A 23,996-nucleotide genomic window follows, 5' to 3' on the forward strand; every position below is an offset into this window, starting at 1 on the left:
ATAGATATAGATATATACATATGCATATATATACATATATACATATATATACTGCAGTATTTTAATTGTTGCATTCAGTCTTTTTGGGTAATGGTTAATGGTTGTACACTGAAAATAGATTTCACTGGTAAGGCAATTTTTTTAAATACTTTTTGGTTTTCGGAATTTTATTTTAACACTTACAGTATTAAACTACACACAGTGAATAATTTGACATGATGACATCATTTTCTATATGATAATAAAAATGAACTTTCAGCAGCATCAGAAAAGTTTAATAACCTTGATATATGTTAAATACTTCTTATGGTAAGTCGTTGTGTTATGTTCAAGGTATAAAGAGAACGAAAAATCTGTGTTGGAAATAATGTTGTATATCCTCAGAGCCAAAGCCTCACACAGCAATAACAACACGCTGGAAAAAAAGGTTTGAAATTTTTAGATTCTGGATTTCTTAGACTGTGCTAAATGTATTTGACAATATTTAATTGCCGATGACCATATTAATAAATGTGTTTTTTCTTATTTATGTAGTTCCTTGTACACCTATAGCTGCCCATACATGTGCCCCCAACATTTGCGCTATGGCACTGACAGGAACTCATTTGCATTTTTCATCCTACACACCCCAAAGCTCTATTTCTCTTCTGTCATGATGCCCTGCATACTCGTCATCCAACACAGAGAAGAAGTCTGGAGAGCTTAATTGGAGAAAAATGACATCCCTAGACTTCCCCAGCTTAACACTTCATAAATTACATGCTTCTGCTAATAGCATTACAGTGACTTCACAGAGGAACCCAGTTCTGGTCTGCATGCTAAATCCTAATATGCCAAATCATGAAGACATATCAAATTTTAAAATAAACCAAATTGTCTTCCTCTGAGGATTCTAATCAGAAAGGTAGTAATGAGCATATCAAGGTGTAAACCAGCTCTTATAGCATGGTTTCATTTAAATGCAGGGGGAAGTGGGGACAGAGAACTGTTGCTTGTTTTCTTTTGGCCACACACCCAGCTCAGCTTGCAGATGAATTTGCCCTTATGCATGCAAACAGACACGGGTGGCAAAGATGAAATGTATCTGCATTCACTTATCTAACACAAATCGCTTATTTGTGTTTCTAAGCTCTGGGAAGACCTTTGAAATTTACTCTTCTGCTGCATATTTTCAAAAATACACATTCACAATTGTAGACCCTTGTTCAGTGAATAGCATATTACCTCTCTCTATTAGTATTTTTCAAATGTAATGAGACTGAAGGAAACTTTTCTTTCCTGACAGACTGCTGAAATGTATCCTCAAGCCTCTCATGGCAGTAATAGGATTTTACACCTGGGAATTGAGGGCTCCTCTCAACTTTATAAATCGCTGTCAGAACAAGCACCGGGTCACAACAAGAGCAGAGAGGAAGGAAATGAGCAGCAGCATTTTTTTGAGGGAGTGGTGTTAAGGTTTGAGGAAATGAAGAAAGCAAGGGCATAGGACCTGCATGGTGAAAAAGGTGTTGTTAGACCACTGAGGTGCTGTGTGAATAGCCTTACGGTGGGGGAAGATGACTATTGAGAGAACAGGGGAGTCAGCCCCACTAAAAGTACTGTGGTTGAGCTAAGGGTAAACGCATGAAATGGGCAAAATAATAAGTGTGAACCGTTTCAGGGGTAATGGACAAGGAGTGTGGATGAACGATGTAATAAAAACAAACACAGTTTCTGTTTTTGTTTCTCCTACCTGCCAGGTCATCATCCGGCCACCATCCCAGCTCACACGCCTTGCAGGTAAATTCATCCTGGACATATTCGTTATCCTTGCATGTGGTGCAAATCCAGCAGCAGCTCACCTCACCCTTCCTAATCACCTGCACGCAGAGAAACAACACACAGTCAACAACATGCCAAAGAAAGCTCGGTAGCAAGTCACTACACTGAGCCGTGGAAAAAAAGCACATCTCACCTTAAGCAACCTAAATAATTAATCAGCACAGAGGGGATATCAAAATGAGGATTTGTTTGTGCGTTTTTTGAGCCCCAGACAGAGTGTTTAGAAAACAAGGCCGGCTGCTTTTACATTCTGCTCCCAAAGAAGCTGTTACCAGCACTGTGATATGTAAAGCAGGGTGATAAGTGGGGCAGATAGAGGGGGAAGCATGAGCAGCTAGGAGAGAGGATGCACCCTCCCTCGAGGCAACTCGGTGCATAGCCAGTCTGAAAACAATTGTCCCCAAATGAAGGAAATGAGGGCATTTATTCAGCCTGTGCTCAAAACCAGTTTTATTGCTTACTGTCCCAAACGGTCCATCTCCTCACGCAGGTAGAGTGCAAGTCCCGTGAGTTTATGGTGCAAACCTAAACTTTTTATGTGACATCAGAACTTATCTGTGTTTGTCATATTTACATAGACTTCTCTTTTCCTTCATTATCCCTTCTTTAAATCATTTGTAATGGGAGGAGGATTTAAAAATGTAGGACAGTGTAGCATCAGCAGTCTTCTTGCCAGCATGTGATATAAACAAATAAAGGATTAAGATTCACTGCAAGAAAAATCAATGACATATTTACTGGGAACAGATGTACAGTAAGGGCACCGGTTCAGCTCTTAAAACATTTCTCTTTTTAATTACAGTAGAGATTAATTGGAAAGTTAGACATTTGTGGTTCCCCCAATGCTTAATCCTAATGATTATATTGATGTCTTTACTTGACCTCCCCCATTTCCATCCACAACCTTCATGCACATGAACACATACGAAGTAGGTGGAGTGCTGAAGTCCACGCAAAGTTTTTCACACTTTGTCCTAGTATTGATCTGATGAGGCAAATAATTTTTAAGATGGGTTTGTAGGGAGTGCTGATCCCGATGGGACATTGCATGCCCACATGATTAATCCTAATTTGCGATAGAAAAAAAAGATTATCACGGTAGATTACATTCTGCTTGTAAATCTCAAAATTCCATTAAACACAGAGACCTTTCTTTCAAACTCAAACATCACTTCCCCATAACTGTACTGCAGAAACAACAAAGAAAACATACTGCATTTGGAATTTAGAAAATGGCAAATGGTTGTGCCCTTTAAGATCTGCATGCACTTTTTTTTGTTACCAGTATAGCAAGTAGCAAAAGAAATTTTATTACACCTTCCAAATTTAATTACTAGGTCCTGCAATCTGTGAGGCAGCAAAATATTCCATATTATTCATCTCCAAGAGACGGAAGGAGCATAATCAAACCAAGAGAGAGAACTAGAAGTGCATACTAAAATTTGGAAATAGCCAGAAGAAGCAAAAGGGATCATAAAAGAGTAAATATCGACCCAAGTGAGTATGTCCATTTTAAATATTGATATAAAACCGTTGAGTTAGTGTGGGAAATTACATTAGGTTTCAAATGTGCCTGTATTTACCTTGACAATTTTGTGTTACAGTGGATGACGTACAAGAGGACACGTCAACGTGAAGATTCTGGTATACGGGAGGGCAGAATGCTTTTAATTGCTGTCCATTTGATTTTATATGCACATAATAAGCGGAACAACTCAAAAGTGGAAACATGAGGTAAAGAGGAAACTGCACTACCTACACAAAGAAGGGTATTATCAGCATACAATGATAATCTCTGATTTTCTGATTCAGTGTTTTGAGGAAGAGAAAGAATAGTATTGTTAAAAGGGGTCAACTCTAGTTGATCCCTATACACAGAGAATAACTATTTCCTGTGCTGAACACTGACAATTTGTCTATAAGTGCTTTATCATAATGATGAATCGTATTCTCCAGCCAGCCGGTATCTGTACCAATATTGTCCCAGTCTAACAAGCAGGAATATTCACCCTCTGCCACAAAATGATGTGTGATAGATTAACACGTTTTAATAAAATTGATTTAATCAGTGTGGATCACCTTCATTCGGTGTACCTCTAATAAAGTAGCAAGCAAGTAGACTGACTCGGATTCATTATCAGACAGAGAAGGCAGATTGAGTTCTTGAAGAAAATGCAAACATTTTGAATGCTGCACTGTGTATTACAAGAGTCTATAAAACTAAGAAGTGTTTAAAAAGCAATGATAGAGGACTGTGTCTGGGTCTTTTAAAGCTTTACGTTCTTCCGGCTTTGTGAAATAAGAACACCTTTATGCATCGCAACAAAGAGTTAAGTTATTCTTTCCTGTAAAGCCTCAGAGAATCCGAGTTCTTGTTGTGCCTGAAGCTCAAACAAAGTATTTTCCAGCTCAGTTATCCTGCTAAGTCTATTTTTATTAAGGCGAGGTAAAAACAAGATTGAGAAATCCATAGGACAGCCCTTTACGTCATCGCATAAAGCTTTGGTTGTCAACTATACCTCAGCTAAATTCTATAAAGGCTTCTTAATTGTTCTTTGTCTTCTAAAAAGTGAAAAATTTTGCATTTTTCTCAAACATTAAATGATTATTAGGTCGCTCTGGAAGAGTGTGAAATGTGCCGAGATGATATCTCAGAGAAGGATACGGATGAGTTCGTATGGGAATTTACTTTAAGGAGGATCTGAATCCCTACCTTTATCTGTCCTTTGGAACAGGGCTCACTACAGACTGAGCGAACCATGTCGCTGCTGTTCATCCACAGTTTGTTGTCATCGATGCTCAAGATGCCCTCGCTCCACGACCCCACGTTTATGTAGTCATAGCGATCATCACCCACGCTCTGTAAATTCATGATGTCATACCTGGATGTTTGAGGAGAGACGGAGGACTGCGTATTAACACACTTATTAAGTGAGAAAGGGAAGGATTTGAGAGGGAGTGGGAAAGGAGAGAATCAGAGTGAAAGGTAATTTAATGATAACAACTCCACAGCTTAAGCCTTTCCTCTTATCTGAAGCCGCAAACTGCTTACAACTCTGTTATGTGACATCAAGCGCTCATACCAGTGCACAGTGTGCCCTCATTTTTATACTGAACCAGAATGCGCTGCACCTAACCTCCAGCTGACAGAGGAATGACACGGCTGTGTTTCCTGACTGTCAAATGTTGTCCGTTGGACTGTAAAGACATGAAAGTGACTGCCGCAGTGGACAATCCACTAAATCTGTTCCAGTCCAGACTAATTACATCCTCTCATGCTCAAGACTGGGACACACATGTGTGCTAATGAGTTGGAGAGTGGGAGAAGGGGAAATGCACTTTGTGACCCAGATGGTGATATCAAATCTCTATTTTCATTTCTTGGCTTTTCTTAATTTTTTATTAGCTTCTTCTTCCTCTTACCTTCCTGGGGTGTCTCCATTTTCGTCAAAGTAAATCTCCTCTCCCGAGACTCCTCTGAAGGATGTTTTGAGCAGGTAGTCCAGAAGCTTGCTGCCATCAATGGGATCCATCGCCTCACAGAGCCCTGTCTGTCCCGGACATAGCTCCTTGTGCATATCATGAAGGCCATGAGCCATGGCGTAGATGGCATTGATGACAAAGCCCATCTTACTATCCTGCACATAGTTCTCTTGCAGACTTTCATTTCCTGTTAGAGATGAAAGAAGAGGTCGTCAAACAGTCGAAAGAATTCCAAACTGCAAGTGTAGAAAATCTGCTTCAAGGCAGAAAGAGAGATAGAGAAATTAACTGTACAACTCAAACCACCGTGTTAACCTCAATTCATTTTTTTTTAGTTCTGTCAATCTCTTCCCCTCTTCTTAACCTTGATCACAAAGGGCAGAAGATTAAAAAAACATTAATAAGGAAGACTTTTAAATGCAACTATTCCTTAAACTATTTTTTTGTGCTGCTGTATTAAAAGATTTATTACTCTGTGTGAATGACAGCATTAGAAGTATGATGAAATTCGAAGAACACATGAAGAATATAGAAACAAAGACAACTCTTTTTTTGTGCAGCAACAAAATATATTAGCATTGATGCCCAAAAGCTCAATAGGAAACAGATGAGGAGAACAGCCAGTGCCTGGGAAAATCCTCACTGTTTGTGCAAGCTGTACTTCAGTCATCTAAAGGCACTGTCCCACAGTCGCAGTGTTTGGCAGAAGGAGGGGGGAATGATCTCTTCAAAACTACATTTATTGTTGCCTCCTTTGACAGTGCATTTAAAATACTGATATGTTTTGCTTGTGATATCAACATGCACACGCAGTGGGGGGGGGAAAGGGATGCAACTTCTCACCATACAACATATTTTTCAGGTGTTTGTGTCAGCAGCGTGTGCTGAGTGAGCCATTCATTTGTGCAGCTTTCCAACGTATATGTCAACTTTTGTTTTCTTTCCTTTTCCTCGTACAGACCAAACAAGCAAGTGCTTTGCATCAGAGTTTGACTGATGAATTTCGCACTCTAAGCCTGCCAGGATGAAGACATCTACCCATCTACTTTATTTGACTAAATCGCAGATATTACAGAGAGCGCTGGGTTTAAAAAAGCATCAGTCAAACTCATCCTGTCTTGGAGGAGTCAAATGCAAACAAAGTGCAGATGAAATTCAGACAGTTGTTGTAATAATCGTGTCTAGAAAGATACACTTACCACCTCGAAGATCTATGGAACATAAGAGGTTTGTAAACGTGTGATACAAAGTTGAAAAGCGTCCATAACCTTACAGCTCTGAGAAGTCATCACAAACCACTAGTTGATTTTTATTGATCGTTTGAATTTAGAAGCATGCTGACCAATTCGTCTTAATGCCATTCTGCAGGGTGGATTTGTTTGGAGCAGTTTTTGAATTGTGGTTGAAAAGCTATCAACAAGTCAAAAACACAATTTACCGTGATCACCTTTTGCGAGCAAAGGGAGAGAATATTCATGGAGGAAAACACAGGGGGGGAAAACAAATCACAGGTTTTATTAATATTCACGAGTTCTGTTCTTATATTCATGATCATATTTAACCCTCTGGTCAGAAGAAAAGAAGACAGTGCCTGAAAAACTAAACTCTGTGACTAGTCATTTGTTTGAAAAATATCCACTCCTACTTATGAACGTCAAAAATGTTGTTATGTCCTACCGGAGCAGACTTTTTTGTAGTTCTTCTTTTCCTGCGGATGGCCTGGGAGGCGGCACTGAAAACGATACTGCCAGAACTCTGGAAACCAAGGGTTCCTGGTATTGCTGTCCAGACGCAGCTTTAGGTAATAGTCGTCAAAGGACCTGACCACCGCTGATTGGAGCTTCATTGTGATGCCTCCCTCTGCTTCCTGCTCATAACCCTCCACAACTTCGTAACGGTCTGCCCATCCATCGCTACAGACAGACAGAAGAAAAAGAGGAGACTATGATCTTATGGTCAAAGGGTGGACAATAAAAGACTAGAAGATAAAGAAGATTCGAGGAAGGACAAAACGTCATAATAATAAGAGGTACTGTTAGACACTGATGATGTTCTGTGCATAGTTGTTTTATAAAGGATTGTTGAATATTGTAATTAGTACTCAACTATTAATTCAGACTGACAAACCCAAAAAGCTGTTAACAAAAGCTGCTTTGTTCATTCATTCAACACGATGTAAACAACGAGGGTTTGAGACACTTGCTGAATGGATGGATGTCAGAGACCAAGTAGTAAAAAAAGTTACATTTAATTTGATTTAATTAAAAAAATAAACTATTATTAATAATATTATCGTAAGGTAAACCTTAGTGTCCTGTTTCTTTCAACTGACATGAACTACATGAACTTAGTAGAAGGTTTCACATTAAGGCTATAAAATAAATCATCAAACTCATACATCATCAATCAACCATAGGGTTAGTTCAGGTAGGCCACAAGGTCAAAGGGCATAGCAGATCAGCTGATCTTAATGTCAGCCCCTATCAGCTGATGGCTCAGCTGATTCCTTTGCACGTGCTCCATGAATACCCAGCTAGGAAATCTCATAAAAGCATTTAAATTGCTTTAACCTGCCTACAGTTGCTGGATATCTTGCAACCTTCACTCCAGCTTCTTCTTCTTCTCCGATCACATGTATCACGCTGTATCTTTTGCTACTGTTGCCTGCTATGTCTTTTTATGAAAAGCCGTGTTGCTGCTCAAGCTTTATATGTATGTGTCTGCGAAGGTGGTGGGGTCCCAAAACAGAGCCTTAACTCCAAATATAGTGAGGAAATATTTTACTGTGATCAAAGGCTGTACATGCATTTTAGTTGCAGATGTGTCTGACTGTGTTTTAAAATGAATTAGAAAGTGGTTGACAGGCCAGCTGTCATCCTGTGGTGGGACTCATTTGTCTTACAGGCTGTAAATTGAGTATCACTGTACGAGAGGACAGATTGTTCGCTTTAATCATGCACAAAGATATTAGTTACACCAAATCTTTAAACTGAAGCACTGTGCTAAATCACTGTTATCCCTGTAACTTTTAACAATGAAACTTCTCTCAGAGCCAAAGTAGGGGAGACCGGGGATAGTTGTAACATTTTTGACATTTCTGTCTGTAAATTGGAGCTCTTTTAAGGTAGTGGATTCAAAATGTAATGCAAAGTATTTACATGTCTCGGCTATTAAATAGTGCAACTATTTTCTCTGCAGCACAATTACCCATTGCATGGTATGGCCTCAAACACAAAGAGTGAAATGTTACAATTGACCCCGTAGTCTGGGTTAGTTGTAACATATCCTGGGGTGAAATGTAACACAATGAAATAAGGGTACTAACAAAACATTAACATGTAATCTTTGTTTATTCAACACATGAATGCACTTAGAGCCATTTATGTAGCTCTGTGTGTGTGTGTGACAGAATGCAGAAATCTAGCTTTTGAACATATTCCAACCCCCCAAAAAGACAAATTATGGAATTTTCTGCAACTGAATATTTCATTAATTTTGGTTGGTCTTCCTTGAGTTTGGCCTCATTGGCTCAGTGGGCATTATAACCTACAACTCTTGCACCAATTTTGAACATAACAATGAAGCTGAAAAAATGTAGTTGTTCACCAGCATCGCAATTCCATTACTTTTTATCATGGCTTACCTTGGTGTGGTTTGCAAAGTGCTTCAGAAAGATGAGGAAATCTGTTTCTTGCACCCATCCTGACTTATTTCCACTACCAGTACTTCCTACTGGTCCATCTCTGATACAGTGGTCTGCATAATGTATGTGTGGGAACACAAACAGTGGAGGAATTGTGTTGCCAATGGCATTAACCGCATATACAAAAGCGACCAGTGAACTTCTCTCTGCTGATGTCGTTGCCCCAACTTGTTTAATATAAGTTAAAGTAATGGTGCGGTAAGTTGTAACATACATTATTGTTACAACTGACCCAGACTCCTATAGCCATGAACTAGCTAACATTACAGCCAACGGCTAAAACATTAGCACTAAAGACCTACACAGAATATATCCCCATAGACATACAAATAACATAATTTAAGTTTGATGACTTTAACTGCAAAGCAGATAATGCTATTAGAAATTGAAATAAAGTAGAAAAACTTACTTTTTGGCATACAAATTACTTTTTTTGGTGTTAAATTGTCTGTTTTTGACAAAATGTGCTGATTTTTCACATGTGATAGCAGAACTGAATTGGGCATGCACAGGATGAGTCACATCATTTGAAACTTAGCCCTGATTGGAGAAATTGGAAGTGTTACAACTGACCCACGTTACAACTATCCCCAGTCTCCCCTACATTTTTATTACCTTAATAAAAGTGTTTTTAAAGACACAGAAAAATAATGAGGCTCATGGTGGCTGGTATGCTATTAATACTGGAGGCCTAACTAGCAACAAAGCAGTGTTAAACTTCAGCAGTGGTCCAAATCTTATGGATTTCTCTGCTTGGGCTGTAGAATAAGTATCCTTTAACAAAGCAAAAACGATGACAGAAGAGTATCATAGCACAAGTCAAAACTTTAAGTCAGGCGTTGCTTTTATTTAAACAATATTCCATCACAAGTAGGTAGACTGCAGCCTCGGCTCTTGTGCAGCGCTAAATTAGCATGGCGGCTTGGGGACTTATCTCACGTCCCCTGCAGCAAGCCTCAATTTAAGAAGACCGTAATCATCTCAGCAATAGTGCCTCAACAATAAATGCAGACTTTACACAATCAAGTCAGCTTGCCTGTTTGTTTACTTTTGTAACCCTGTGCGCAAGAATTTCTAGCCTACTGAGCTAATTTGATTTGGGCTCTAAGAGAGATGGAAAACACCAGTGATGGGGACACTGAAAAAACAAATTAACAGATAAATAACACCACAATGAACTTGCTCTTTCTCTCTGTCCCATTGAAAGCTTCCAGCAGCACTGCTCTTCAGCTTTTACTCTCTTTTACACTCTTCTACACTTTTATGTGGGATTCAGTCTACTGATTCAACGTACCTTCGCTATAGACAGCTACACGCCAATTAGATATGATTCACCGCAGAACCAATTAGGCACCTCACACACAGGATGCGCTGGGTGATGGATAAAGACGTGTGCCTGTTCATGTAGGTGCAGGTCGAACTCTCTGACCTTTTCCTCAACAATTACTGCCAGTCAAGAAAAAGGAGACATTGAAACTAATTTGAAAGAATTTATGGTTGAGCTATTCCACCATTCTCGTGGTAAAATCCACGTGGGTTCCTTCAGCCAGCAGGAAACTAAAAAAACATCCTAAAAATAAACCCCATGTAATCCAGACGTTGTTAAAGTAGCTCCAGCTGACCCTAATGTCCAACCTTTCGATCCCATCACCTCTCTACAGGCTTTGTGTCCTAAAAGAAAACCACACCATGATCAACTTACTGACCAGGAGCTGGAAACTCAAAGAATTATGATGGATGATAATCGATTGATTAATCAATCCTATGAATACTCAACTGGCACATTCAGCACCAGGTGATGTGTAACCATACTGATAAAAATAAAAGGCATTTTATATGCACAGTATGATGAAGCATTGTGCAATGGGTGTATGCTCTTGAATTGCAAAATTCATAGTCCAGGGGATAAAAAAACAATTAAAACTTAATGAATAAATAACTAACTGTTGTTGTTGCTTGCGCAAGATAAGTTCCCAAGTTTCACAGCCTAAGGGAAAATAGCGTGTTGAAGTCTGATACTAATTCTTTTGTACTGCTTGCCAAACAGCAGAAGGGTGAACAGGCTGTGACTGGGCTGGATATTGTCTTTTAATATAATTTGGGCCCTGCACCTTGACGATGTCGCTGATGCTCAGTCGATGAGTACTGGCGATGTTCTGCTTTAATCACCTGCTGCAGAGGCTTGGGGGTTTTCTTTCCTTACAACACAATCCAAACAGTTCTGAGAGTTCTGGGTTGGATAAATGGTCCCGTCCAAAAACCTGCCCAGTCTTGGGCAAAAAGGCTCAAATAAGAAAAGGGCATAATAGCGCCAGTCTATATAAGAGGTGAAATGAGAAGATAAATAAGGTATATTCAATACTTTCAAATGATAGTTAATAATTTAATATTATGCTAATATTCCTCAGTACCATCTTTGCAATAATGTGCATGCTGTAGGTTTGCAGGTTACTTTAATTGTTTATTTTTAGGCAAGAAACCTCCAGACGTAGTGTACATTACAGCACTCCATTCCAAAGCCTGATGTTGAAACACAACAAAAAGGTCTTTGTGGACTTTTCTCCCCGTGACTGCGTGCGTTCCCTCCTTTTACTCCGGCTTCCTCCCACAGTCCAAAAACATGCATGTCAGGTTAAGTGTCAATTCTAAATTGGCTGTAGGTGTGAATATGAGCGTGAATGGTTGGCTGTCTCCATGTGTGAGCCCCGTGATAGACTGACAACCTGTCCAAGGTGTACTCCCACCTCTCACCCCAAGACAGCTTGGCTAGTCTCCAGCACCACGACCCTGAAACTGATGAACATAAGAAGATGGATGGATGGATTCCAATTCAGCAGCTTTGGAAAATGTAAATGTAAAAAAAAAAAAAGTTAGAAAAGCTTTTCTCATCTTGTTTGGCTCCCTGACTTTAATCGCCGGTCATTTTTCTTTTTGTTTAAGAACAGCTCAGTCAGTGCCATTCAAGTATGCTTTAGTCAGAGTGGTGTATCTAGGAAGAACAGGTTTGCATATTTGCATAATTAATTAATCAATTTGATATCAATTGTATTGACATATTGCAATGCATGATAGGTTGACAAAGGTATGCTTTATGTAGCATTTTTTTGATAGCTTGTAATGAATGTTGTTCTCCAAGGCTCCAAAATTCATTAAATAATCCTCTGCTGCATGCAGCTAATATTGCTAAAGACAGCAACAGTGTTAGGTAATTGTGAGTGGGCAAAATAACACAACATAACATCTGTTTTATGTGGGTAACTACTGCAGTATATATTTGCCTAATATGTTTCAACATGTTTACAGTATTTTCTGTCGTATATTTGGAGATCATAATTCAGCCGACTCATTATTTTCTTCCTTGTAATTAAGTCAAGAGTTGGAGAAACGTGAACTGCATTAGTCCTGGTCACGTTTACTTCATTTCGTCTAAGTGAATACAGTCCTTGTCCTTTACCCTCCATTTCAGTACATGTAGTACAGGGAGAGGCACAAAGACTCATACACTAGCCTGCAGATTTCCATTTCGATGTTCCGAGTCACACATACGTTGGAGGCTAACTGCATTTAACGCGTCCTAATGTGGTCAGTACACTTCAGGTTTTATGCGAGAGAAAAGCCGACTGTTCGCGGATAAAAAGACAGGAGGGGCGTAGAAGAAGAGATAGATGGAGAGACAGAAGTGCTGTTCAACACGCGACATGAATAATGCACAACGCGCAGAAGACGTGCTCGACTGTTTCTCACAGTGGAGTTTGTGATGAGGTAAAATGACATTCTCTTTTCTCGCTCGCCTCTCTCAGGATGGCGTCGTCTGGCAGGGCTCCAAACAGCTCATCAAAACTCTCAGGCCACCAGAGGGATGCCTAATGGGATCAAATCTGATTTAATGTCACCTCAATGTTCACACCGCATATCGGAAGGCCCATTATTACATAACCTGGGTTAGATATACTACAGGAACACCTGTTTAAGCAGATTAAGGAGTCGCTGTTGTTTAAGAGTGTTAGTTTTGTAGTTTTCCCACTAAGCGCCAGTAAGAACGAACACAGACTAACACGTTTATAAAGTATTGCAAAATAATTCTTGGCTGATGAAATAATATTATTAATAATACCTGAAAAGCGTCTATTTCACCATCCATAAATGATCCATGTGACTCTTTCAGAGGTGATCGTATGGGCGAATTCTGAAGATGGACAACATTGTAAATAGCATTATGGTGATATTAAGCAGTTATGATGTGAGTCTTTATTCATGTATCTCTTTTTGTCTCTTTACAAAGCAGCCACCGGAAACCTGTCCAAGAAATATTAATCCACATCCATGATTTGTTAAAGAATTAGAACAAACTGGGAAGGCACTGGGCTTAATATTTGAGTTCAAAGTCAGTGATTATGGCAAAATAAGCTGCCGATTTTCTATATTGGATCAGTTATGATGTTATGTAAAAGTAATTAAAAGAATTTGGAACTAAATTCCAAATCTGACAGGAAGCCAGACTCGAAAAAAAATCGAGATAATGATTTGAAAAAAGCTGTAGGATCTAAGATTAAGATGCTTAGAGGTTTCACAGTGTTATAGTGATATAAGATTACACTGATGCTCATCTTATAGGCAGGACTTGATAAACACCGCTCTATCCTGTGGTCCATGAGTGTATACCTACATTCACAGATCAATAAAAGCTTTTAGAATAAAATAATAAAATTTCACTTCCCCTTTATTCCATACTTTCCCCAAAAAATCTACTGAAATCTAATAAATCTAAGTCAGTATTTATCTCGGCGAGTAAAGTCAGCAAGCTGCTATCCCTTCAACGGCATATGCTTAGCATTAAGACGAGCGCATTTTGATAACATACTAAGGCTCGATGATGTGTGGCATTGTTTAGAGGAGCACAGTGTGTCGACAGCTGTATAATTAATAGAAGTGTACACAACAGAGAGCAGACCGAGAGCTCTGTTCGCTCTGCCGGATGATCTAGTTCCAGTTTGATAGCACATTTGTATATTTATGAAGGCATGAATTAATTGGCAGGGCAGAGATTTAATCACATGCACTGTTTCCCCTGGAGGATGAATGAGAAGAGTTACTTTAAAAAGAAGAAGGGGGGATAGGGGAGTCAAGAGTTTCCTAATTGCTCTGTACAAAAAGTTCAGTTAGTTAATAGAAAAAAAAACTTTTAATCTGTCTGCTTCACACAAATTTAAAATGCCAACGTTTATTTGTTCTAAAAGTAATAAAAGTCAATAAAATTGTCTTTTTAATGTTTCATCGTCATGTTAAACCCACATGTTTGAACATTTGTGTTTATGGGCATATTGCATTTCCAAGCTAATCTAAATGCTTGCCTTACACTAACCCTAATTTCTCCACCCTAATAGCCCTTTAGGGTGTAGCAGAGGATGATGGACAAAAGTTCTCCCTTTCAAGGTTTAAACCTCATACTGTTTCTCTTTTATATCTTATTTTGGTGTCATTTATCTTTTTGCACATTCTCCAGTTAAATTTAGTGATCTACATACAAGTGAATGCAATTTTTGTGCTTAGCATTGGAAATAGTGTAATTAAAATGCCTCATTTCTTTTGGTTTGAAAATGGGAAATGGGTACAAAGTTGTATTGAATCAGAAAAACACGGAAAGGCAAAAATATACTTTTTCATATTTATCTAATTTTAACGAGCTTGTGACTAAGTAGTTGGTATGACCACCTTTGTTCTTCAGCACAGCCTGAACTCTCCTAGGGAAATGTTCTTGTCATTTCTTTGAATAGTTTTCAGGAATTGTACTTCAGGCTTCTTGAAGGACATTCAAAGAATTTTGAAGTCATAAAGAAGTCAACATCCCAAAAAAACAACAACTTTAAAAGCCCTTCAGGAGTGCTGGAGAACTTACTGGAGAACTAGTATATACTGCAGTATACTACTACTGCAACCAAAAACCTCAAGACCCCTAAATGAAATGAAAACTGATGAAATAAACTGCACCCAAGCGCCTCAGCCTGTAAATAACAGCTATTCATGAAACTCTTTACAATTTCTAAACTCAAGGACAACCAAGCCGATGGACATACAGGCTAGTAACATACCTCCGCACCATACCATAAAAACGCATGCTGAGATGTTACAAATAACCCAGCAGCTTATTATCCTTACAAGGACTTTTGTTATGGTGACTGATAGCATAGTACAGCATTTCTATTACAAACCTCACCTGAATAAAAACACAAGCATCACATGTTATAAGGTGAACATATGACTTCTAGGAAAGTAGTGAACACACTGAGTCAAAACATAATGAATTTAAATATTCCAATAAATAAAAAAAGAGTCTCATATATTTTCTTAAGAGCAGTATTTAAGTAAATGTTTTATACATTTTCAATGCTGCTATCTTTGTTTTTTTTTTCAGGTCTCAGTTCTCCATCTTCATCCCGATCCCACAACACTCTTAATTAATTTGAAACTGTTCAGGCGGATGAAGATCTCATCACACCAACGCTGGTCTTCTCAGCTAAGCACTAATCCTCTGTCTACCGAATTCTGTCTCCCCGCGCTTCCTTTCTCCTCCTTTTCTCTTATTTCTCTCAATCTGCGTTCTTCTGAGTTAAAACAGAAGCGGTGGCTTGTTAGCTACTTGGCGGTATAACAGCGAGACGCAGAGGCCCTGGGTTTGCTGGGAAGCCTTTAAAGCCTATCCAGGCTGCTTTTATTTATTCATCATGCTCCAGTTTGAGTTGGGAGATCACTGTCCTCCACAATGACAGGAAACACTGCTGGGAAAAAATAGCGTTTGCTTTTTACTGCCAAGAGACGTCAGTTCAATAAAAAATCTCATCACAAAAATCTCAATGATATTTTATGAATACTTGATAAAGTTAATGCAGAATTTCTATTAAAGTGCGAGGAGAATGCTCTTTTAGATGTTTTTCTTTCCATTCTCAGCATATTTTGTTACATTATTACTATATAACTATAGGACTTATTAACCAGTATCATTTTGATTAAGGTGTATGTTTGACTTACTTGGGCTTCCTCCCACCGTCCAAAGACATGCAGTTTGTGGGAATAGGTTAATTGATTAATCCAAATTGCCCATAGGTGTAAATGTGGGAGTGAATGTGAGTGCAAATGGTTGTCTGTCCCTGTGTGTTAGCCCTGCGACAGACTGGCGACCTGTCCAGGGTGTACCCCGCCTCTCGCCCTATGAAAGCTGGGATAGGCTCCGGCGCCCCCTGCGACCCTGAAAAGGATAAGCGACTGGATGGATGGATGGTGTAAGTTTGAGATTTTTCTTGTACAACTGTACAAGTAACATGTTAGAAAACTATCATGATGCCACATGTACCCCAAAAATCTAATAATGCAATATTTTTGCTTTAAATGTTAACAGAAAGGGCAAAAAGCCTCATTCTCTCCTAAAGACAAACTGTAGCCTTACGTAATATTTATTTACATAATACACTATTTTATGGGGATGGTTTTGTACCATATTAACTGCCCATGAGAAAAGAAATACTGTAAAAGTAATAAATATTTATAGGTTATGGGAAACTAAGCCAGCGAGGTAGGTCTGGATCCATTTGCTTCACAAAGGTCTTTTAGGTAAAAGACTTTTTTTTTCTTCTACTCTTTTTTCAATTCACTGCCGATTGCCTCTCCTTTTACTCAGCCCGCTGCTTTACCCAGCCGGGGTTGGGGCGAGCACTATCTGGCGTTACGTGAGAATAACTCAGAGCCCAGGATGATGAATTCCAGTCGCTTATTTCATCTGAGAAAGCGTCCAACACTTGAGGCAGTCCGACTGGCAGCGATTCTAAAAAGCTGGAAAAACAATGTTTGCTATTTAAATTGCAAAACGTTGTAAAAAACATTGCTATTGATTGCTTTTCTTTTTTCTGTGATGTTTTGAGTGGAGGTTCAGATTTTCTGTGGCATCTTTCGCTACTCTGTTGGTCCACTGTTAGCTGTCTGCAGCAGAAAGCTTCTCAGCTTCTACTAATCTGGATCTGACAACTGTGTCCAGATGCAAAACCCGAGTGCTATTTTTGATCGCTCCAATGTCATTCACCCGTCGCTGTGCACTTTGGGAGCACCGGGCTTCAATTGCAGAGAGGGAGATGTCCTTGACAAAGTGTGGCTGCTTTCAATTAACATCAGAGGCGTGTTATAAATATTCAAATGGAGCTCATTGTGCTCCCTTGCACAGTGGAACACAAACAGATGTAATCGTGAATTCTGACTCAACTTGAATATACTTTCGGAGCCACAAGTGTTCGCGAGCCAGGCTCCATTACTGAATGATCATCGCCAATGTTTTCTTATCTTATAATTACCATCTTTGTTACTGTTGTTGCTGGGATGAATTTTTCAGATGTCAGCCATATTTTCTGAGAAGGGACTATTGTGCTGTATTCTGTGGAGCCCCCGCTGACAGACTGAGTGACAGATCTGCAGCGAGACGATCATACCAACTCCATCTCGAGGCCAAACAAAATCTCCATGGCGACTGCAGCACAAGCAGCACACGAGCCTTTTGTTCCAGCGGTACTGTAAGCCCTGTTCTCCTAACAAACAAACATACTGCCCTTAATTCATGAAACTCTAAACTTTCCTTAGAGCAGGGGGGTCAGAAAATAGAGGGTCACGTCACAGACTGAGGATAATGTGAGAAGGAGGTTTCTCTCCCGGGCCTCGCGTTGCCTTCCACACCTTCTCTCTCTATCTCGAATCTTTGCATTCAGAACTGATTCATCAGTCACGACTTTGCTGGAAACTGGAAGTCTAACAAAAGGAAGCCGTTGCTTGAAAGCAAACATGAAGCACATCACCAATAAAGAGGAGAATCTAAGATGGCGAAAACACGAATGCAGTACATGAAACGCACTCTTCTGAAGTGTTGGATTTCAGTTTGAAACCATCACCAAATTGGAAAAAAAGATTTTAACTCCTTAAACTTGATATCCAAAGAGTTTCCTTTACCTTAAACATATTTTTTTTAAAGATTTGACTCAGTGAGAGCTACTATGGGTTACACCCAAGCAGAATAAATCAGAAATTTAGCCCTAACCCTTTCTGGATCTACAGTTCTGGATGGCAAATATACCCGTTTATTTTGGCGGTGTTTTCAGTGCTATATTGCCAGAGATAACATCGCTCTTCGCTGAAACCCTGCAATTTGCCAAATTACTCGCAAGGAGAAGTCAATAGGCAGAATTCCACATCCTCCACGCTTTCCTTCCTGAGATGTGGAGGAGATGAGAGCCTTAGAGATGATGGAAAAAACACTTTAAATGTGTCCCACCACAACCCCTCTCTCTCAGTCTCTCTGTCTCTCATTCCTGCCTTAAACATTTCATTTATTCCGGCTCAGCGTCCCCTTAAAATGGAACAGGACAGGCAAATGCAGAAATGCATGTGACGCACACAATACGGGCTTGCAGCTTTCTTCGCACCTCAGTGCCGTCTCAAAAGATGCAGTCATACTGCGTTAATGACCGGTGCCAAGCTATTACAGAGGCAGAACATCCGCATTCCTGTGTCAGTGTCCATTTTGTCAGGAATAAAACACAAACAAGAACTGAGCAGTCAAAATGGGACCCGGACCGAAACTGTGTTTGTAAGACAGGGACAGAAATGAGCGTTACATGTGGAAAAGCAGCTTATGCAAATGATGTTTAGTAATAACAGCATTCAAGCAGCATTAGCGGGAGAGAGAAAACGAATGATGCTAATTGCAAGAGAGCAAGCAGGCAAGCATGGATGCGCTCCATGCTGCCATTCAGAAACCAAGCACGGTAGGCCTACTGGGGAAGAGACTTTAGAGGCAACGATAATGACACCGTACAGTAAATGTGCATCCAGCTTTCGAACATTTCACGAACTACAGCTCAGCAGACAGAGCTGAACTGAAATTAACATTCCAGATTCAGAGGTTTCCTGAGACTGTGAGAGAGTCTAATGGTGTTGGCCCCGAGGAGCCCTCAGTTAAACACACACGGCACACAAACACACACACGCTCACTACACTGTCAGATTTGTTAATGATGCATTTCTGTCACATCTGCAATCTGCAACAAATACTGCGAAACATGCTGCTGTGTTATACGGAATATAAGCTTTACAGTAGAATACTGTCAGCTGTTTGGCTGCCATTATGCTGATCCGACTGTAAAATATAACTCAATGTATTATATATCGCTCTGTGTAAACTGTAGCAGTATGTGAAAAAGACGAGGATGCCTTTTTCAACTTGTCACATTTTGAGAATAAAGTTGAAATTTGAGGGAAAAACGTTGTACTTGTGAGAGTAAAATCCACCTTTAAGATCAAGGCTGGCATGCTTTCTAAAGAATAAAGTGAAGTCAGCTTCAGTTTGCAAAACGCAGACGCTAAAACCAGTGAAGTCAGTGTTACATGGCTGCAGTTTATTGGACTAATCTGTGTGTCGAGGCAACGCCTTCATCCCAGATGCCTCACCTACCTAAACTCTACACCTTCACGGCTAAACAACTTGAACAAGTGTCCTATTGTGCATTATGATGCAACCTAGCCTGTACTACACAAAGATTTAAACATCGATGAGGCCACTCAGGCCACTAATTTCCTGGAAAAGGAGCAATTTGCTTGTTAATAAAAGCAGTTTTAAAGTATAAAATATGATGAACCCACCAGCACAAGGCTTTTTATAAAGGAGTGTCATCTTTATTCTGTAATTAGATATTACTCTGAAATTGGTACTTCAACTTTATTTTGAATATATTAACTTTAATCCCTTACTCAATTACTTCTAATATTTCCCCCGTTTTCCCCTGTTATGCCTTTGTAATCCTACTTAATTCAGCTCTATTGTCAAAAAGCAATTTCCAGTATTTTTACAGCAAATTCCTGACTAACTAATTTAATTAAATGTATATTTTCCATGTAATTTTGTTGTGTATGGACAATGTAAAACGTTACATAATACAACTTGGTCAAATCAAATTTACTTGCTTTGATATCCATTCCGACCATACCAAGCACATTTTCCTTGATGAGTTTTTAAATAAATTAAACTTTGATTTGATGTTTTTCAGGTGCGTTTAATAAAAGTTATGACTTCATGTTTATTGAGGGTGCAGAATCATGTTTTTGATTGTGGAAGTTACCACTACAGCTTACATAAAAGTCTACATTTTCAGATGTACTGATGAGAGTTTCCATTACATGATGCTTCACTTTTTCTGTGTTTTTGAAAGCGGGCACTGTGCACATTAAAAGTTAAGAGAGCCTGTTCTCGAGTTAGACAAGAGGCGTAATCGACTCAGCTGCAGACTTGCAGTTCCATCAGAATTTGCAGCTTTTAAATATATGGGACTGGATAGAAAGGTTCAGTGTACAATGATACGTCCAAATTAGATTAATTCATTTGTCATTTTGTTAATTTACTTGCCATCCTCCAAGGAGTCCTTTGTTTAACATAGATTTGAGTAAATGATGCTGCTGTTTTCCCTGTGAGATCAAAAATGAGAGGAATTACTCAAACTATTGAGAAGCAACAAAAAACTGGACCAGTTGCAGTATTATGATAATAAACTAACGAAGCCTGTTCCCTCTTACATTTAAGTTTGTTACCTCTTCTTCTTCTCCTCCCTTATGTGTCTCCATAAACGTCTGACTAAGCTGCACTTACTCTTATGCTTTTATATTTCACTCTGTCTCATCTTCTGCGGAACATATTATTACCTAATAGAAGAGAAGAAATTTGAAATGGACTTGAAACACAACAAGAAGATGGACATCAGTGTTTTCTTGATTGGAATGAAGTAGATAATCTATGTTGCCACTGTGCCTCGGCAGCTCCCTGACAGAATATATGGATGGAATAAATATTGTCTCTTTATGCAATGTGTGTGTGTAACATATGCCTGCAGCAACAAAGTAATGGAAGCAAATGATTGGCAAAATCATGATTGACAACAGAGAGAGAAAAACAAGAGGCCCTCTGACTGACAATACGAGAGTGGAGTGGATGTAAAGTGTGGAAGTAATGCAGAGCAGCGACCGCAGATAAGGGATGAAGTGGGTCGAGCACGTCGCCACACCTGGCCCTCGTCTGAAGAGCAGGTTAGCTGCACAGAACAACAAAGGCTCTCAGATTCAAACATCCCCGAATGCCCACTTGTAGTTTATGCAGCCACTGCGGTATTGTGTTTGTGTCTGCTTCTGTGCTGCTCTGTGATCACTGTAAAATACGAGACAAGGAAAAGAAAACCGCAACGTTCCCTGCTTTTGAACACTGCAAACATTTAGGTCTGGTGCACCACTTACGCTCCTTTATTATTTTTAATGCCAAGTAAAATGAAATGAGGACGTGCATAAAGCTTCAAAAGAAATTGGCCGCAGTATCTGCCTCACTGGTTTTGCTTCATTATCCTTAAAAAAATACACCAACTATGTTAAATTGGTGTCATATTTTAAACTCAAATATTCTCAGTTGTACCCTTACCACAAAAACAATGGGATAATTGTGATGAAGTGTAATGCTTTTTACTCGCACTTACATTTTAATTAGTACACTGATTGGCCTGATGAGGACAGTATTTGGAAGTTTTATTATTTTGGTGGAAAAAAGCAGTGAAAGCCTCAAGTGTGCCTGTGTGATTTTTAAAGAACATTATGCTCCTATTCCATCCTGACTGTTGCTGATATTATTCCTGTATATTTCCTGTTTTAACTTATCTGATATTAAGCATTTTGTGGTGATTTTTGGGGCAATTGTGGCTCAAGAGTTGGGAGTTTGCCTTGTAATCGGAAGGTTGCCGGTTCGAGCCCCGGCTCAGACAGTCTTGGTCGTTGTGTCCTTGGGCAAGACACTTCACCTACCGCCTACTGGTGTTGGCCAGAAGGGCCGATGGCGCTATATGGCAGCCCCCCCTCTGTCAGTGCGCCCCAGGGCAGCTGTGGTTACAACTGTAGCTTGCCTCCACCAGTGTGTGAATGGGTGGATGACTGGGTGTGTAAAGCGCTTTGGGGTCCCTGGGGGGACTAGTAAAAGCGCTATACAAATACAGGCCATTTACCATCTATATAGTTGAACTTGAGACCTTGAATGAACTTCCCTGGTGTAGACCATTGGACGGACATTTTTGCGGTAATACAGAGAAGCTTTTTTGACTGGTTACTGAAGTTAATGAGGAAGTTCAATAAGGAAGGATTACAATCTGCCTGCTTTCCTGGGTGTTCGGTCGTTGGTCTATTATTTACACCACTTCCACTTTCCCATGCTGTCGAACTCAGCGTTGACACCAATGCTGACACTAGTCGAATCATCTTTTTGTCCACCTTCTTCGAACCAATCAGCCACCACTCCACGTGCTTTAAATCTCACAGCTCAACAGTTTTCACGCTCTTGTCCGCTCAGCCCACTTCCTCCCACCGTGGTCACTCAGATCTGTCCTAATTTCTATCACCAGGATTATGTTCTGCTGTGTGGAGTGGATGTAAAGTGTGTAATCGCCAAATAGATTAATTGAATTCTGTATCTCAATAATCGTGTTCGGTTCTTCTTGAACTGGTGTCTCAGTATATAAGGCAGAAAGAAGATTATTACCATATTACCAGGTTTAACTTGATATTATGAGATGTTTATTTACACAGCCAGCAGGCATGGAGCAACATTTGTCATGTTTTTGTGCTCAGTTATGTTCAAAAGCCACTTGTTAACTTTGTCTGCCTACCATTTGGTGCTGGTACTGGGTTTTTTGTGGCTCTTTCCACTGAAATCAGCTACCTGCTGCCACTACAAACAATGCGGGGCTGTAAGACTAAAACAGTGCGCTGAGTTATTGTCAGCTCTTCATTACAAGTGACCTACTTTCCCAAATATTGCATAGTGCCAAAAAATTGATCACGGCATGCAAAGTCATCTAAAAATGTGCAGAGGACTTCTTTATTTCTTTTCTTTTCTTTTTACTGGCCCTCTTTTTGCTTTCTGTGGTAGATTACCACTTTTATTAGAACTCGCACACATGCACACACAAATAAAGCACGAACATAAACAGACGCACACGCAAATTGTAAAAGCTTCCTCAGAGGTGAAAGCATAAACTACGAAAACAAGCTTCTCTTTGATAAGCTAATACCTGTGTGCCAGCTTCATTCATTCACACACATGGCTTTGCATGTGTTGGCCCTCACTCTCTCCATCTCTCTCTGTCTCTCTTTGACCCAGAAGCATTTCTTCTGCCCATCGAGACTTTCACAGAAGCTAAAAAAAGACACACTTTTCCCATCTCCTATGGAGGAAAGAGAAAAGTAAAGATATGGGAAGCAATGCAGCCGGCCCAGAGTGTCATTATAATAGATAATTTAAAAGCCTTGTGAAAAAAGAAAGAGTGCCATCCTCTGCTATGAACCTAAATATGCATGTGTGCATTGAACAGGGCATATTCAATCAAAAGAGATGCTCGTGATGAGAGCACCACTTGTCTTCTCTTCATATACCGACGCAAAACATGGAACAGGAAGTCAGAAAGGCGTCTAAGGGCAATGACAGGAAACAAATGCTCTAATCACACCAGCAAATCTTTAAGTGTGTGCAAGAGAATTCGATTCGGCAAACAGTCACTGACAGATTTTATCTAACGCAACAGCAGTTTTTTATTCACAACCTAAAGACAACTTAAAGTTTAAAGTTTAAGCATTTTTCATGGTGACAACTTGTAATAGAGATGGTTAGTGATCATACCACATGAGTGCAAATGCCATCAACAGTTTGCCCCAAATTCATTTGCAAGTCAATCAGAGCTTTACTTCATATCATTCTCCTGCTACTTGTCACCTTTTTCTTTAGGTTTCTACATACTGCTAAGTAATGAAGGGAAAATGTCCAAATCTCATGACAAGACCAGCAGAAGTATAGAATGTGTCTTAAATATTTTTAACTTCCCTCCCTTGTAAAGTGGTACTCAGCACCAGAACAAACAGTGTCTATGGAAATCCACTTATC

At 39.6% G+C, this 23,996-nt stretch overlaps 1 protein-coding gene across 2 annotated transcripts in view; it reads right to left on the bottom strand.

Moving 5' to 3' along the window:
- grm1a (glutamate receptor, metabotropic 1a) overlaps positions 1 to 23,996 on the bottom strand; it is a 35,262-nt gene that overhangs the window by 5,239 nt on the left and 6,027 nt on the right. For both annotated transcript variants that reach the window (XM_013911226.1, XM_013911225.1), the window contains exons 4-9: positions 6,982 to 7,217; positions 6,743 to 6,751; positions 6,504 to 6,515; positions 5,245 to 5,491; positions 4,535 to 4,703; positions 1,733 to 1,859 (exon numbers count right to left, since the gene is read on the bottom strand). In XM_013911226.1, the coding sequence (XP_013766680.1) occupies positions 1,733 to 1,859; positions 4,535 to 4,703; positions 5,245 to 5,491; positions 6,504 to 6,515; positions 6,743 to 6,751; positions 6,982 to 7,217 (800 nt within the window). The remainder of the gene's footprint in view (positions 1 to 1,732; positions 1,860 to 4,534; positions 4,704 to 5,244; positions 5,492 to 6,503; positions 6,516 to 6,742; positions 6,752 to 6,981; positions 7,218 to 23,996) is intronic.

This window comes from Pundamilia nyererei, unplaced genomic scaffold, assembly GCF_000239375.1.
Source record: "Pundamilia nyererei isolate P.nyererei 1_Seehausen unplaced genomic scaffold, PunNye1.0 scaffold00058, whole genome shotgun sequence".
Taxonomy (NCBI): Eukaryota; Metazoa; Chordata; class Actinopteri; order Cichliformes; family Cichlidae; genus Pundamilia; species Pundamilia nyererei.